Below are 17,839 nucleotides of genomic sequence, written 5' to 3' on the forward strand. Positions count from 1 at the left end.
AATTTAATTGGTCAAATAACCTTGTTAGTGTGTGTGGGAAGTGCGTGGCGTGCTTTGGTTAACCGGAGAAGAAAACACGAGACTTGACTCGCAAACAAAATGACTTGAGTTGAGATTCATGAGCAATATAATTGAGACTTCATATGCTGTCCACAAATTTGACACGTATACATAATAGGAGGAAATAAAAGCACGTGGCCGCTTTTTTGAGTCTTGACTTGGATTAGGGACAGTCTGCTGTTGTAAGAAAGATTTTTCTGTGGATATTCTTCAGTAACTCTCCTTAGACTTGTGAGCATACCTCTTTTAAACGACATGAAGGTGAGTAAATAATGACAGAAATGTAATTTTGGTGAAGGCGTGTGGTATGTACTACAGCACTTCTATCACTAGATGTCGCTATTTTGCCAGTTGTGGTTCGCCACGTCAAGGCAGTGTAAAATCCTCCATGTACAAGTGCACTTAAATTAACATCCTTGACATATAGGCTATTATTGGCATGACAAACAATATTTTACTAATATGATATTCATGAATGAATTATGTTGGGTTTGAGAAACAAGCTAATCTCTCGCCTGGCATTACTGTACGTGGGATTTGAGCACATTCACTGCTTTGTTAAGACTTTTCCCGTCGGGGGCGACATGTAAATTCGCATTCCCGGAGTGTGAACAGTCGATGAATCCAGTGTGAAGATGGGAGGGCTGGCAGTGACTGTAACTCATCGTGTCATGACTTGAATATGCGGAGCTGCCGTCTCCCTCTCGGTTAAATAGGAACAGAGGAGCGTCTGTTGACAGGGGCAGGACTCTGGAAAATATGGTGGGAGTTGCAGAATTTTAAGGGGGTAACGGGATAGAAGTGATGCAGGGACCAATAAGGAGTGCTTTAAGTCAGCTGAAACGCTCCTAAACCTGCTGAAGTTGTTGTTGATGATGGTGTTTTGACGTATTGGTAGCGAGACTGATGACAGTTGACAGCCGCGGGAAACTTCAAGGGCGATCTAGGTAGGTTCAATGAATCATGCTCATTCAAACTATTATGACTGTTTTATTCGTGAAACACTAAATTACTTATGGATATAATGTCAAAATTGCTTCATGGTGATGACTGACAAGTTTATTTATTTTTTTGTTTTGCTTAAAAAAACTATGTTTTAAAAAAAGTATGTTGAGTCGGGATTCGAACTCGGGTCGTTTTGAACACAAATCACACCGGCTAATATGTCTAAAACGAATTCGTTTTTCAACCATATTTCGATGTTGTCTGTAATTTTGATCAAATACTTTTTAGGAAATAGCTTTTATCGTTTTTACAGTTATAGTAAAACAACTATTGTAAGGCTTTGATGAGTGGTTTGAATCATGATGTGTTTAACCTTTTCTTGACAGTTGACAGCCAGCAAAAGCGCAGTGCGTATTTAAACCAATTTTCCTCCCTTGCCTGTTGAATACAAAAATGAATTATCACAATGTTGTTATTTTCCATATGACAAAACTGCATGGGGATCACTGGCTGATTTGTTCATTTCCAAGTTTGTGTGAAATAATAATTGTATGTTGAGGCGGGATTCGAACCCAGGTCACGTTTGAACCACATCACTAGACTTATATATTAGGGCTGGGTATGGTATTGAGACAATTTTCACGATTCGATTCGATTACTATTCACATGCTTTCGATTCGATTATTTTGGATGTAGTATTTCAGTTACAGTACATGTCAAATTTTCTAGAGGAAAAAAATCTCAACTAATGCTGTAAACTACACATGGGAGTCAGTTGGTACTACTATAATAATATTGAAGGTTAAATTAGCTTATTTATATACATACACTTAAATTACACTCAATTATGTTTTTTATTATAAATAAAGTTTAGAATTACATAATCATATTTTTACTCCAATTCGTTCTTTGAAATATAAACATCTAAATCGCGGCTGTCATAACTGATTTATTCGAACAAGCATTAAATATTGAAGAACATTAAAAATTATAATGAATATGTAACGGTGCATAGCTATATTTATCAGAATGTTGCTCTCTAGAGTTCATTTTTCTAGCTGACTAATGAGTTTATGGTCACTGAATATGTTTTTCTGAGGTAAATGTGACGTTACGTGACATTGTTTACAAGCTGTTTTATTGACGTCTTTCCGAGGTTGAAACACTGATTGAGCGATTACAAGAGACATGATACGGATTTCGGTAAGTTGCATCTTTTATCATACCTTCAGATGTTCATGCATGTGTATTACGCGCTGTAATTGGTATTAAAGCGGAGGAGAGGATGTTCACATGCGCTCGTGCTGCCACTTCTCTTTAACTGAGGCGCTAAAGCGATCCGTCACGGCACATTAAACAGCGCCAAAATGGTATTTATTTTTTGAATCTCATAAATAGATGGACATCATTTGAAATCTGAGACTTTGCTTCATATCAAAAGTAACAAAGCACAAAGATTATTGCGATTTATTGGATGGGAGGCGCTGTTCATTCATCAACTGAAAACAGACTAGACTAATCGATTCTTGGGATTTAAGAATCGATATCGGTTCGTAAAAATGAGAATCGATTAAAATTGAGAAATCTATATTTTTTTTACCCAGCCCTATTATATATATTTATATAAACTAAGCTGGTTTGCTGGTCTTGACTGGTTTAAGCTGGTCTTTCAGCTGAAAAGTGGCCAAAGCCCTTCTAAAATCAGTCCTGACCAAGCTGGGAGCTTGTCTGGTGTACGTTCAAGATGTTTGTTTTTTCAACAAGGGAACCATGCCCATTATTGACACTGTGGCATGAAGAACCACCTTCTGCAAAACTGACTCGTCGAGTTTAACCTCTCAATCTGTCAGCACTCCCTTTAGGCAGTGCCACGAGTGAGTACAGTGTTTGCTTTCTGTTCTACAGTGCCAGGGATTTCAGAGCCATGCAGGCCGCTGCAGGGATGGATGGTAATGGGCACAGTCGACCGCCTGACCGAAGGTAGACCGTAAGCACTAAAAGATTTACTCCTTAACCCTGGGTTTGATCTGTTTAGAGTAGCTGTGTGGTTACAGTATGTCTTAAACTTAAACTTTTATATGCTTGTGTTGTATTTCTCTAAAACTTAGTTTTTTGCCATGCAGTCAAGAGGATGATTGAGAATTAGGTTACAAGGTTGTCATTTCTGTTTTGATATTATCATATCATTAATTTTATCGTACAGCTGTGACGTTGTTTTCACATCAAAATGATGTCACTTCCTGGCGGATGATGTCATTAGCCCCTTAACTGTCACCCTCCCGCTAGCGGGACACTTGGCGCTGTTTTTATTTATTGCCTTTGTTTCACATCACATATTTCAGGAATCATCATAAATTAGGTATCATTCGAAAGCTTAAAAATTCAGCATTCATCCTGTGAAAACTGTTTGGAAATTGTACATTGCGTTACCATGGAAACAGTACTTTAAATCATTTGTGTATGCTCCTTGCCCTAGTGGGTGTTGTCATGTTTCATATTACTATTTTTTATTTTTAACTACTTTATAGTCAAAACTTTTCTAATCTTGACAAAACACATATCGTCAGAAAGGTCTGAATCTCAAGCTTCCATATTTTGTGATATAAGTGATATTTGGACAGAAATGTATTCATTTGTGGAATACAGAAGAATGCATCAAATGTGGGTGACACCTGGTGGCTTTTTTTGGTACAACACCTAAACAAAATCTCATGGGAACTTAAATTTTTGTGATATTAACTTCAAATTTGGAACACAACTTGGTTAGACATATGGCTTGGATTTTATATCTGTATTAGAGTAAAAAATATTTTGTAAAATATATATTTTTATATAAAAATAAATGTTTTGTTTGTTCGTTTTTGATTTACAGTAAATTTAAACTTCTATAACTTTTTTCATACTTTAATTTTTCATGTTTTGAAGTGCAATCTGCTGAGTGTCTTCTTTAAAACAAGATCAAACTTAGGTCTATTCCAAAGCATTCTTGAATTACAACCATTAAAGTGCATTTTCATGTCTGTGTTCAAAAATGGGGGTTACCGTTAAGGGGTTAACTAGCTTTTGTTAGTAAATGGTTTCTGCAGATAGAATTTGAGGATGATGAAGGAAGAACTATAAATTGATTAACAATTAAAACAGTATTGCAAAGAAAACATGCATTGTAGAAATTTCCCAGTTGTACAGTAAGTGTGGATATTTGAGTCTGTAGAAAGTGTAATGAAAGATTGTAATACTAATGCATGTGTGTTTGTTCTTTCGTCTTGTGGATTCAAAGATTACATGGAATGAGGAGAATAGGAAGAAAGTTTCCAGTTTTCAAGCAGTTCATTGCTCATTCCAGCTCCATTTGCTGTAAAGAAAAATCATAGTCATGCATAATGTGAGTTCTGGAATAAGCAATTTTATGTAGCTGAAAATAAATGTATGAATATAATGCATTGGGTAGGAATGACATTTGTGTGATCTGTCACTGCAAACCGGGCTGTTTATGAGTGAAGATTTAGACATTGTGTGTTTGTTTACAAGACAGTCTGACTGTAATTAAAGTCTCTGTTGTCGCAAGCATTGCCTCAACCTTTGACATCGGTGCATTTCCTGCCTGCAGAGCAGAGCTGAGAAACGCTCTTGGACACATGTGGAGGTCATGGGAAATGAACTTTAGGGAGGGGGGGTCTCTTGCAAAATTCTCCTGGTTAATTTCTTTGCTGGGGAAATGAGGAAGTAATTGCATTTGTTACTTTAAAGTCGTCTAGTGAAGAACAGGGTCTACAGTTTTCATTTCCAGCTTAGATATGACTGAAGATTACAGAAAAATGGTTGCTGCGTTCAGTGTGATGCTTGTTAATTTGACCTCAGAGCCATTTGTACTTATCTGGTGTAATAATCCATGGCTGTGGGGGAAATACTACAGTCTCAGAGTCAGAAGACTAGGAAATTTAAAATATACAAACCAGACGCAGAACTGGTCCTTGAAAACCACATGAGGCCGATTAGCCGTCTATATCATGAGTGAGGAGATCTGGACGTTGAATCCTCCATACGCATTAGCGTCAAATATGATCTTTATTAACACACTTTGGACTTTAAGACTTTGGAAATTTGTGCTCTATGGGTTCAGATTTTGCTAGCAGAGGATGATGTCAGCTGAGAGCGTTCCAAAGGCTGGAAGCATTTTCTGTGAAATCCGAGAGATTTTTTTCCAGCACGTTCTCATAACTCTGTATTTCTGCATTATTTTATCTATCACACACACACACACACATGTTACATCTCCCACGATGGCTATGAGCACATCCCTGCGTTATTGTGATTTTAATCAGAGGCGAGTCTGATATTTTGAAGGCTTTTTATGAGCCTCGCACAAGCGCTCTGATTTTGCACCCAGGATCATTTGATTAGATTTGCTCATGGGGTTTACAGAGGGAAAGTTTTGTTGTGTTAAACAGCGTGACTCTTAACCGCACAGAAGTTGTTGTGTAATTCGGGGGCAGGATTCTGGTTTCTCTGGCACCGCGGGGCATCAGGCCATCAACCGTCTTATGTCTGTGGTGCAACTTTGTTTGTAAATCCAAAATTTCCAGCCTTTTGCCAAGTTGCGTAATTTATTTACACTGTTTTTACATGAGGTTTGAATATTTGGTCCAAAAAACATGAGTTTGATTTCACTCTATTACCTTGCAGATCTCTTAGCACGTTGTATGATGTGTGTGTGAAGTTTCAGCTCAAAATACCCCACAGATCATTTATTATAGCTTGTCAAATTTGCCCCTATTTGGGTGTGAGCAAAAACACACCGTTTGTGTGTGTGTCCCTTTAAATGCAAATGAACTGCTGCTCCCGGCCCCCTTTCCAGAAGAGGGCGGAGCTTTAACAGCTCAACAACAACAAAGCTGGAGAATCTCACGCAGCCAAAATGAGGATTGTCAGTAACGGTGTTCAGCCTTACATTGTTCAAACCGGAGTCGACACTGATGGAGAGACTCAGGAAGAAGTTACAGATTAAGGGAAGGTAATATAAATAAGATCCCCTCCCTACGTCACAAGGGGAGCGAAATCTGAGCGCCTCGTTTTCTTTCTTTTTTTTCTTCACGTGCTTGCAGAGAAAGTTACTGGGTTGTCCTTTTTCACGTTTTCTGGGTTGGTAGTTGAACCGGGGACCCGATTATAGTCAAATAGACCCGAAAAAGTCAGATTTACATGATATGTCCAGTTAAAAAAACAACAACAACAACAACAACAAGTGTGAAACTGATCTAATCTTGTTTATACTTTAAACCTGGCATTGTGTGCTATCAATATTGTTGGCTTCTATTAGTGTTGTCATGGTACCAAAATTCCAGTAGTCGGTACCAATACCAATAAAATTTTACGGTTCTCGGTACCAATTTTTTAACTATTTTACTATTTTATTTAACTAGCCTATTTGAAAAACATATTAAATATGATGGTAATCATGCATATAAATATTTGGAGCGCGTGTGTGTGTATGTTTCTGTATATATATATACATACCGCAATTAAATAAATTTTGATATGTAAACAAATGCTCAAACATCCATTTTGCAACAGACGTGCGTGTTTATTTTAGCACTTCCGTCAGTGAAACAACACACTACAGCCTGTAAAACAACACGCTACAGCCTGCAAAACTATGAAATAAATATCAGTAAATAAATATCAGTAAATAATCAGTAAAAAAAATCCACGCAAAGATAGCCGCTCTGCGCAAGCACAAACTGTGTTAAATAGAAATTGACGTGCAAGCAAAAAGGTTTCTCTCCTACAGTGTTTTTTCTACTTTACCACAGTAAAGAATGCGAACATAATAGGCCTAATTAAAAGCGAACCGAAGGAAGAAATGTTTATAATCCCCTGCGTGAGTGAAGATTTGGGAAAAGAAACGGAGATTCCATGTCCAGTGGAATAACTAATGGAATATTGTTAAATTCTCTGCTAATTGGGTGACCAGATTGTGATTCGCAAATCCGAATACAAAGCCGACAAGTCTGAAATTTATGGACTCGCGTACCTCTCTCATTCGACATGAACCAAAATGTTTCCATGGCTGCGAGGTCACATTTAATTGTTAACCTATTATTTATTTTGTAAACAAAGCTTTGTGCTCCACTCATGTCATATTCACGTAAATACTGGCACAGCCCTATCAGTGGGAACCGAATATACCCATATACTCGGTACTCCCAGTACCACAGATATGATGGTATCGTCACGTTTTCATACTTTCAGTACCAACTTGGTACCAAAGTACCGGTACACTATCTCCTATGACAAATTTATTGTGATTTTTTTTTTTTTTTTCCTAACTTGTAAGATGTTTTGGAAAAAGACGCCTATTAAATGAATAAATGTAATGTAATTAAAAACTGCCTAAGCAGAGAGATAATATTTGTATGTAAGGGTGTGTTCACACTTGTAGTTCATTTCTCTTGGTTATTTTGGTCTGGATCAAAAAAGAAAATGATACACTGATGTTCACAATGTCATTTTTAACACCGAACCTAAAGATACAAAACAAAACAACTTTTATAGCGTACATTTTGCGATATAACTTGTCGAACATGCAAAACAATGCTGTGTTCTGGGCTAAATGCGCTTGCTGTATGTGCATACATGTGATGGTATATTAATGAGCTGAAAACTCATGCAGAGCTTATAAAATGTGTAAAGGAGTCAAAACAGCGTCAGGAATCCCTCCATCACACACAAAAAAACTATCTGCTGCGAGGAGACGCGGTTCTGATGCCTGTACCGAACTGTGATGGGTAACATCACAACTATGACGAGAAAAAACAGTCTTGTGACATCATGTCCTGTTTTTGGTTGATTTACATCTGTTTGGTCCATGTTGCGTTCATATTTCAGTCGAAACACACCAGAGTTCATTTGAAAGCAGACAGAGACCCATCTTTTCAGGGTCTCGGTCCACTTGTTTGATGTGCACCAGGGTTCAGATTACCTGGCTAGTCCAGAATGATATATCTTCTACAAGGTATATCAGTCTGGTCAGTCTGCCCTGCGTCGCACCTTGAGTCAACTCCAAACCGTACCATGCAATCATATTTGTTTATTTCAGTGACGCAAACAGCGTCACTCTAGTGCGGCGAAAGTCCCTTCAATATCAACAAAGATTGCGCACAGGAGACCCAAGAGTTTGTTCTGTTCAGCCGTGAATTCAGTTTTAAATTACCAAAAACACATTCATTATTTACTTTTCGCTGTTGACTCTCTTGTCGCTTTGCTAACGTCATATCCGCCCTTCTCTGATTGGTTTACTCCGCTTCCTGTTTGCTCGGATTTTCTCCGGCCTAGAAATCGAATTGATTCAATGGCAACCAGACTCATCCGCTGGTACAGTGGTGAGGCTGGATTTTCCAGGCAAGGGTTCAGATGACAGCGTTCACACTTACATAAATGAACCACACTAACAGAGCAATCGCACCAGAGTTCATTTAACTGAACCAAATCTGCCAAGTGTGAACACATAATGAATTAGAATTGAATTCAAACGAATTGGAATCTGAATCGATTAGAATCAAGAGCAATTGTATCTGAATCAAATTGAACTGGGAAATCTGAATTGATTACCAGTCCTACTGAATCGCAGTAAATGCATGTCATTGACAAAGTAATTTTCTGGATTTGTTTGTTAAATATTGTAGCTAATTTGACAATGCAAGTGTTGCAGTCTCACATCCATACAACACATTTGACAATATTTAAATCTGTTTTGCCGATTTCCTCCCCAAAAAAGTGCAGATAATGTGGGCCTGCTAATAACGTACAGTGACTGCAGGTGTGCCCGCAATGTTTTCATATTCTGGAAGCTCAGAATGGTAAAAGAAGAGACTGACAAATGAGGGGAATTTAAGCTTGATCTCTGCAAATATGAAAGCAAGATGTGGAACTTCGCAGGTGTTGGCAGGACTCTACTGTATGCTGCTGCAGTTTGGCTTCTTTTACTCTTGACATCTGTTCTTGGAATTCCGAGCTGGACGGACAGCTATGGTGTTGTGAATAACTGTCGGAATGTTTACTCGCTCATGATGTCATTTTGTGTGATCTTTAGTCGTTACCAAATGATCAACACAGACACTTCTATCTCAGTGCAGCCTTGACAACAAAGTGTCACCTCAGGGACGGGGTTTGGAAGCTCTTAAGTGTTGTTGCAGATGTTTCCATACTTTCTCACACTCCAATTTTCCTTCTTCATATACTAACACACACACACACACATGCCGCTCGCACAGCTGTTCTATCCAATCCGGTGTTGAAAGCTACAGTATAAGAACAGTGATGTTATTATTTTGGCTTGACAAAGACTTTCATGAAACCACCCAGAATACTTTATAAACCACCTAGCAACACCATAGATACCATCAAATGCCTCATCTAGAATAAACCTGGCTACGAAACCCCTGGAAAGTAGCCAGAACACCCCTAGGGATGGAAAGGGGTGAAAAGTTTCCAAAATTTCCCAAAAATGTCCAAAACTCCTGGAAAGGCTAAATTTACTGTAAATTTCCAGAAACTTTCTAAGATTTCCTGAAAGTTTCCAAAATCCTGGAAAGTTTCCGGAAATTTTTCCACCAATTCCGGAAAATGGCTGAAACTTTCCAGGATTTTGGAAACTTTCAGGAAGTTTCTGGAAATGTATCTTTGCATCTCTAGTTATTCCCCAGTTGTCATATACTTCCACGTAAGGCTGTGTCTATGTTGAGCAGTTGTCTCGGATAGTTGTCTGGATTAGTGTGGGAGATCTTTTAAACTTTAAAGTTGTTTCTGTCTTGTGAACACTTTGCAGGAAATTAAAGGTTTCGGGTTGGGTGTTTTCTCAATAGAATCAACAGGATGATTAATAGTCAAGCTTTTAACATGTACAGTTTACCGTGTAAGGTTTAGGGTGGTTTTAAAAGACAACTCCCTAAGACACTTTAAGAACAATGGTTAGTCTGGAAAATTTAGACATCTCAGACATCAACAGCCTGAGGCAATTTGAAGCTATAGTGATTCTTTACATTTCAAAGCACACTGGAAAAAATACTACAAGCCAAGGGATAGTTCTCTTTCTCATATTGGATACCAGAAAATGAACGTTTGGTCATCATTTATTCCCCATGTTCTTCAAAATGTGTATGACAAAGAATAATGCATTGTGTTTGTACTGTTTTTGAGATTAGAGATTAGAGACCTATTGTAGAAGAAAAAATTCACAGGTGTGCATTAGGGCTGGGTAAAAAATATTGATTTCTCCATTTTAATCGATTCTCATTTTTACGAACCAATATCGATTCTTAAATCCCAAGAATTGATTAGTCTAGTCTGTTTTCAGTTGATGAATGAACAGAATATGCAGCGCCTCCCATCCAATAAATCGCAATAATCTTTGTGCTTTGTTACTTTTGATATGAAAGGTGCCCTAGAATTAAATATTGAATTTATATTGGCATAGTTGAATAACAAGAGTTCAGTACATGGAAAAGACATACATTGAGTTTCAAACACCATTGCTTCCTCTTTCTTATGTAAATCTCATTTGTTTAAAAGACTTCCGGAAAACACACGGATCTCAACATAACACCGACTGTTACGTAACAGTTGGGATCATTAATATGTATGACCCCAATATTTGCATATATGCCAGCCCATGTTCGAGCATTAGACAAGGAAAGGCAGTATTAACGTCTGGATCTGTGCACAGACAAGGTAAGCAAGCAAGAACAACAGCGAAAAATGGCAGATGGAGCAATAATAACTGACATGATCCATGATAACATGATATTTTTAGTGATATTTGTCAATTGTCTTTCTAAATGTTTCGTTAGCATGTTGCTAATGTACTGTTAAATGTGGTTAAAGTTACCATCGTTTCTTACTGTATTCACGGAGACAAGAGCCATCGCTATTTTCATTTTTAAACATGTGCAGTCTGTATAATTCATAAACACAACTTCATTCTTTATAAATCTCTCCAACAGTGTAGCATTAGCCATTAGCCACAGAGCATATAGCCTCAAACTCATACAGAATCAAACGTAAACATCAAAATAAATACTTTACTCACATAATTTGAAGCATGCATACAGCATGCATGACGAACATCTTGTAAAGATCCATTTGAGGGTTATATTAGCTGTGTGAACTTTGTAAATGCACTGTAATATAGACGAGAGCTCGTGTGGCAGGGAGCACGCGATTTAAAGGGGCGGCGCTGCCAAAATCAGTGTATAGTTAATGATGCCCCAAAATAGGCAGTTAAAAAAATTCATTTAAAAAAATCTATGGGGTATTTTGAGCTGAAACTTCACAGACACATTCAGGAGACACCTTGAAGCAAAGTCTCAGATTTCAAATGACGTCCATCTTATTATGAGATTCAAAAAATAAATACCATTTTGGTGCTGTTTAATGTGGCGTGACGGATCGCTTTAGTGCCTCAGTTAAAGAGAAGCATGTGATCATCCTCTCCTCCGCTTTAATACCAGTTACAGCGCAAAATAAACATGCATGAACATCTGAAGGTATGATAAAATACACAGTGCAACTTACTGAAATCCGTATCATGTCTCGTGTAATCGCTCAATCAGTGTTTCAACCTCGGAAAGATGTCAATAAAACAGCTTGTAAACAATGTCACGTAACGTCACATTTACCTCAGAAAAACATATTCAGTGACCATAAACTCATTAGTCAGCTAGAAAAGTGAACTCTAGAGAGCAACATTCTGATAAATATAGCTATGCACCATTACATATTCATTATAATTTTTAATGTTCCTCAATATTTAATGCATGTTTGAATAAATCAGTTATGACAGCCACGATTTAAATGTTTATATTTAAAAAAAAAAACAAATTGGAGTAGAAATATGATTGTTATTCTAAACTTTATTTTTAATAAAAGCATCATTGAGTATAATTTAAGTGTTTGTATAGAAATAAGTTAATTTTAACCTTCAATATTATAGTAATGTAGTACCAACTGACTCCCACGTTTAGTTTACAGCATTAGTTTTGAGATTGTTTTCCTCTAGAAAATTTGCCGTGTACTGTATCTGATATACTACATCCAAAATAATCGAATCGCAAGCATATGAATAGAAAACGACTTGAATCGTGAAAATTGTGTCAATACCCAGTCCTAGTGTGCATATATGATGATGTTGATGTTAACAAGTATGATGACATATTTGAATTCTTGAGCAAACTGTCCCTTTTAAATACAGTATACGTGAGTTGTAGCATAGCAATACTGTAGCATCCTTAAATACTTGCTTCATTTGCTTACTTGAGTAATATGTTATCCTTTGAATGAGGCTCTCATGTGGTGACAAGCCTAGAAGAATGAACACAAGGGCTCTTTACAAAAACCTAGTGAGCTGCCTTGCTGTCTGCTGCCTACTTAGGCAGCACCCTAACTGAAATGCAACCTCTTGATTGCTGATTTATAACGCCTTAAATAGGCATCCTAAATGTGTTGCATAAAAATACGTTGCCATTCAACAGTTTGGGGTCAGTAAGATTTTATTTTTTTAAATAAATTAGGCCGTGTGTCCACCAAAGCATTTTTAGCCAGCTGAAAATGCTAGGCGCTCTGCCGAAAAATGCCTAGCTGTAGTGACAGCACAACGTTTTTTTTTTTGTTGTTGAGACGCTTTGCTTGCTATGATACAGAATATCTGCAGAAGTACAGAGCGATACAGAAGTATTTGCTCTGGCACTTGTTTTAAATGATTTTGTTCCGTTATTGTTGTCATCTGTTGATGTTGTACAAGCTGAATGTTGCGGTTGGTCGATGTTGTATTTGTCCCGCCCCTTCTCCACTGTGATTGGATGGCTGGGTACAAAGTGACAGTGATGAGTGCAGCGTTTTACCCAAAGTTGAACATTCTTCAACTCTCGGCGACGGGTAAAAATGTAGAGCGCTTCAGCGTGAAATAGACTCTCGGCCTCATTACGCTCCTGGAGTTTTAAAAACGCAGCGCTCCCATTGAAAACAATTGGAAAAGTGCGCTAGCTTCGGAAAAAACATGTTGGTGTACACGCCTTTATGCTTTTTTCTGCATTAAATTCGTCACTTTTTAAATTGAAAATGACAGTAAAGACATTTATAATGTTACAAAAGATTTCAATTTTAAACATTAAATATAAACATAATAATAATAATAATAATATATTTTTTTCTTAAGCAGCAAATCAGCATATTAGAATGATTTCTGAAGGATCATGTGACACTGAAGACTGGAGTAATGATGCTGAAAATTCAGCTTTGATCACAGGAATAAATTACAGTTCAAAATATGTTCAAATTAGAAACAGGTATTTTAAATTGTAATAATATTTCACAATATTATTTCTTTCAAAAAGAAAAAAAATCAAAATGGTAGCGTATATTGTTGTCCATGCAAATTTTGGGTAAACTAGTCTTCAGTTAGATTGAAGCTTTTATTGCTATTTTTTTTTTTTTTTCAATTTTAAATTATTATTATTATATAGATAATAGTCTAGCTTCATCTGCATTGTTTTTTTCCACAATGTAATCTTTTATATGTATTATATTGCACTATTCAGTTTTCTTATATTATTAATGTTATATTTCATTTCTACTGTGTAATTCCTATGTATGTCTTTACTATGTCTGTACTTTCTTCTGCACTGGAAGCTCCTGTCATCAAGACAGATTCCTTGTGTGTGTAAACATACTCAGCTCTTTATGATTCTGATTCTGAGAAGTCAGTATATTAATGTTTCCTATGTTGTGTGCATGATGTCTTAAAATACTACCTACGTAGACAGCTCACTAGTGTCTATAGATGCCATAGATCTTCTGTGCATACCATCCATCTTGACTCCTCCACATTCCACACATACACATGCTCCCTCTCTCTCAACAGCTGTATTTAACACTCCAGCCTTCCCAACACTTCCATGAGGACTTAATGCAGTATTTCTCTGTGTGGAACATGAGAACTCCTGATTTCGCACTGCCTTTCCTGTCTGAGGAATACAAGGGCTTTATTTCTCTATGTTGTGTTTCTCAGAGCACTGAAAGAGCATGTGGCAGGACTCCAGAGAACACAGGAGAATGGGGGCTCTTTGTTTTGCTGTCAGGCCTGCAGGCAGTGACCGTAAACTGCTTTGAATGCAGCAAAAAGGAAAATGCTCTAAATTGATTAGTTTGTTGTGTGTCGTGTGTTTTTCGGGGAGTTACACTACCTCCGTCAGAAGGCAGATATGCTGTCCTTTTAAATGTTGCGTTCCAGAAGATGATGCACATTGAGTTCCTCAAGTGTGACACATTTGTTGGCGCAACTGTATGCTGTCAGTGTTGCGTGTTTGAGATTGCTAGTACGCGCATGTGTTCGCTTGCATTTAAGATGACACTTGAGGAGAGACATTGACAAAAAATACAAATTGGACAATTGAGGTTTATTTGGCATTATTAAAAGCTGAATGTCTGCATTCTCTGACAGTTTTTCCTGCACTATTTTCTTTTTGCTGAATCACTGTGTTGTTTTAGCCAGTGTAGTCTGATTCATAAACACATTAGTCTTATGAACCGACTCTTTTTAATGACTAGGCCAAAAAACAAAAAAAAAAAAAAACCTCACAGCAGAACTCTGTCTCCGCTTTGAGATTGTCTCCTCACATCATAAAAACATGGTGAACCTGCCTGTGGGAACTGAAAGAGCTCACAGTTTTCTTGAAGAAATGCTCATTTGCAGACTTTTTTTCACCCTAATTTTTTTTCTTTACTCTGAAAGTTAATCCATCTAATTGCATCAGAGTCTTCACATAAGAGGACATCAATGTGTCGTCACGAGCCGCAGGGTTTAATTTGGATTTGTCTGTGCATGTTTTTTTGACTCTTATAGATTGTGTTGCTATTGACATGCATTATACGGCTGACAGACGGTGAAACAAACACCTTGGATGCCCTTGGGTTAACCAGTTAAACATCAATTTTTCATTTTTTGTGTGAACTATCCCTTTAAGTGGATAGTTCCCTTGGGTGAACTATCCCTTTACTATCCCTCTTGGCAGTTTATTATTGTTATTAATAATAATAACTAATTTGTATTATTTAAAAAATACATATTTTTAATAGTATTTTATATTGATTAATTAATATTATAAAGATAATTATTTTATCAATTATTCTTCAATAATTATAACAATAATTGTTTATAATATTAATTAATATTAATTATATAATAATACTGTATTATTATTATCTGTATTATTCTTATTTTTAATATTATATATCTCATTATTCTTTAATAATAAAAATAATAAGATGACAGTCTGATATGTCCCAATGTGGCAGTTTATTATTGTTATTAATAATAACAAATTTTGTATTTTTCAAAAAATATATATATATTTTTATAATATTTTATACTGATTAATATTAAAAAGATCATTATTTTATGAATTATTACTTAATAATTATAAAATAATTCTTTAGAATATTAATATTAATTATATAATAATACTGTATTATTATGGTCTGTATTATTCTTATTTTTAATATTATTTATCTCTTTAATAATAATAATAATAAAAAAAAAAATAATAATAATAATATAGCCTGACAATCTGACATGTCTCAATGTGGCAGTTTATTATTGTTATTAATAATAACTAATTTTGTATTATTAAAAATAATAATATTTAATATTCATTAATTAATGTTATAGATTATTATTTTATTAATTATTATTTAATAATAATAAAATTGTTTATAATATTTATTAATTATTAATAATTTTATGATAATGCTGTATTATTTTGATCTATATTTTTCTTATTTTTATTATTTATCTCATTACTCTTTAATAAAAAAAAAAAATAATAATAGTCTGACATTTTGATGTGTCCCAATGTCGCAATTTATGATCATCATCAGCATCATCATTATTTATTTATTTATTTATTATTATTTTTATTTTTATTAGGAACATAAGTTATAGTTATGGATTGTTTTAATGCACATTATGGAAAATAGATGTAACTAAGAAAGGTGGCTCTAAGCAATTTCTCCTTTAATTATACTTGGGGTTCATTATTTGGTCAAACTTCAAAGACTAAGTTTTACATTTCACCAGTGCTATTTGTTGAAAAGAGGAGTGCTCTTACTTTTATAAGTGATTTGATTTAACTTTTGGATGATACAACCCTAGCAACCCCTTGGCAACATCCTCGCATCATGGATGGCAGTGAATTTGCATGGGACACTACCAGAAAATGTCATAATCCAGTTTAATCCTGCTCCCACATTACAAATCATTTTTTAATATGATAAGACGTATTGTTTTCCAGCACATAAAACTATGGAAAAGACGACAATTTTCCCTCTTCCTCATTTTTCAGTGTAACATGAGAGGTATAAATGTCCATCTGCCGCATTACTTAGACATCAGAGTCATTCAGGGACTGGATTTCAGGCCGCTGAGCTCGCCAACTTGTAATGGCTTCTATCAAGTGTGTCAATCTTTTTTTAAAAATCTCTGAGTTTTATTCTAGGTGTCAAGAACTCGTATCAAATTTCATTAGAAGATTGCTGATTTTATTCTACAATCTTCTTGTGATTTTCTCCTTATTTAATTCTGATGTAGGTGTCCAACAGCGATCAAATCTAAAAGGCATTTTTTTCATGCATATTGTTTTCATGCAGCTTTATAATGCCATAGAGTGCACATTAAATAAAAATTGTGGCTTTTAGTCCTTGTCTTTTAGTTTTGAGTTTTTATCTGAGGCATTGTTTCTTATCAGAAGTAACAGAGCACAAAGCTCTTTGTGATTATTGGATGGGAGGCGCACTACAAATAATGTTTCAAAAAATAAATAAATAAAAAATCTGCAAACCTGGCAACCCTGGCTTGAACTACGGGTGATTTAAAGGGTCAAGCAGAGCCTGCTTTAACGCTGCTATTTTTAATTGTTAATGCGTTATTGTCACGTTAACTAAATTCAACAAAAGAGAGCTTTTCTTCACACACAGTATGAGTTGCAGTCTGACACGTTTTTTTCGCACGCTTTTGATTGACAAGATTGGCCCTGATCATCGGCTGTTTTTAAACAATCGGCCGATAGTGATGATAACCGATGCCAATTGTTGGATGATACATCTGTGCATCTCTATTAAGAATGTATGTCATTGAATCATTCTTTTAAGAGATTCCTTCAAAAACCCTGATTCATCCAGTATTTATGAGTGAGTCATTCATTTAAACTGATTTTTTTTTTTTTAAATAATGCATTCAGATTAATTAAACATTTTAAATAGACTGCAGCAATTAACATTTTGTCAGAAACTCTCATAAATTATATTGTCTGTTCAAAATCGCGGGAGAATCATATGGAAGCTTGGAAAGTCAGAAATGCATTGCGAGATATAAAGTTAGAATTGCGAGATATAAAGTTAGAATTGCAAGATATAAAGTCAGAATCGCGTGATATAAAGTCAGAATTGCGAGTTATAAAGTCAGAATTGTGAGTTATAGTCAGAATTGCGTGATATAAAGTCAGAATTGCCAGATATAAAGTCAGAATTGATTGATATAAAGTCAGAATTGCCAGATATAAAGTCAGAATTGCAGATATAAAGTCAGAATTGATTGATATAAAGTCAGAATTGCCAGATATAAATTCAGAATTGCGAGATATAAAGTCAGAATTGCCAGATATAAAGTCAGAATTGTGAGACACAAAGTCAGAATTGCGAGTTATAAAGTCAGAATTGCGAGTTATAAAGTCAGAATTGCGAGTTATAAAGTCAGAATTGTGAGATGTAAACTTGCAAATGTAAACTA

The 17,839-nt window shown here is 35.7% G+C and overlaps 1 protein-coding gene across 6 annotated transcripts in view; it reads left to right on the top strand.

The window, feature by feature from the left end:
• Positions 1–17,839, top strand: part of cobll1b (cordon-bleu WH2 repeat protein-like 1b) — a 77,027-nt gene continuing 59,188 nt past the window's right edge. Inside the window, exons 1-2 of one of the 6 annotated variants that reach the window (XM_048194664.1) lie at positions 1–321; positions 2,911–2,985. In XM_048194664.1, the coding sequence (XP_048050621.1) occupies positions 2,930–2,985 (56 nt within the window). In that variant the 5' untranslated portion in view covers positions 1–321; positions 2,911–2,929. Of the gene's footprint in view, positions 322–654; positions 1,008–2,161; positions 2,209–2,910; positions 2,993–17,839 lie in introns of those variants that run through there. The other 5 variants (XM_048194669.1, XM_048194663.1, XM_048194667.1 and 2 more) reach the window with 5 other exon arrangements.

The sequence above is a fragment of the Megalobrama amblycephala genome, linkage group LG6 (genome assembly GCF_018812025.1).
Source record: "Megalobrama amblycephala isolate DHTTF-2021 linkage group LG6, ASM1881202v1, whole genome shotgun sequence".
Lineage (NCBI taxonomy): Eukaryota > Metazoa > Chordata > Actinopteri > Cypriniformes > Xenocyprididae > Megalobrama > Megalobrama amblycephala.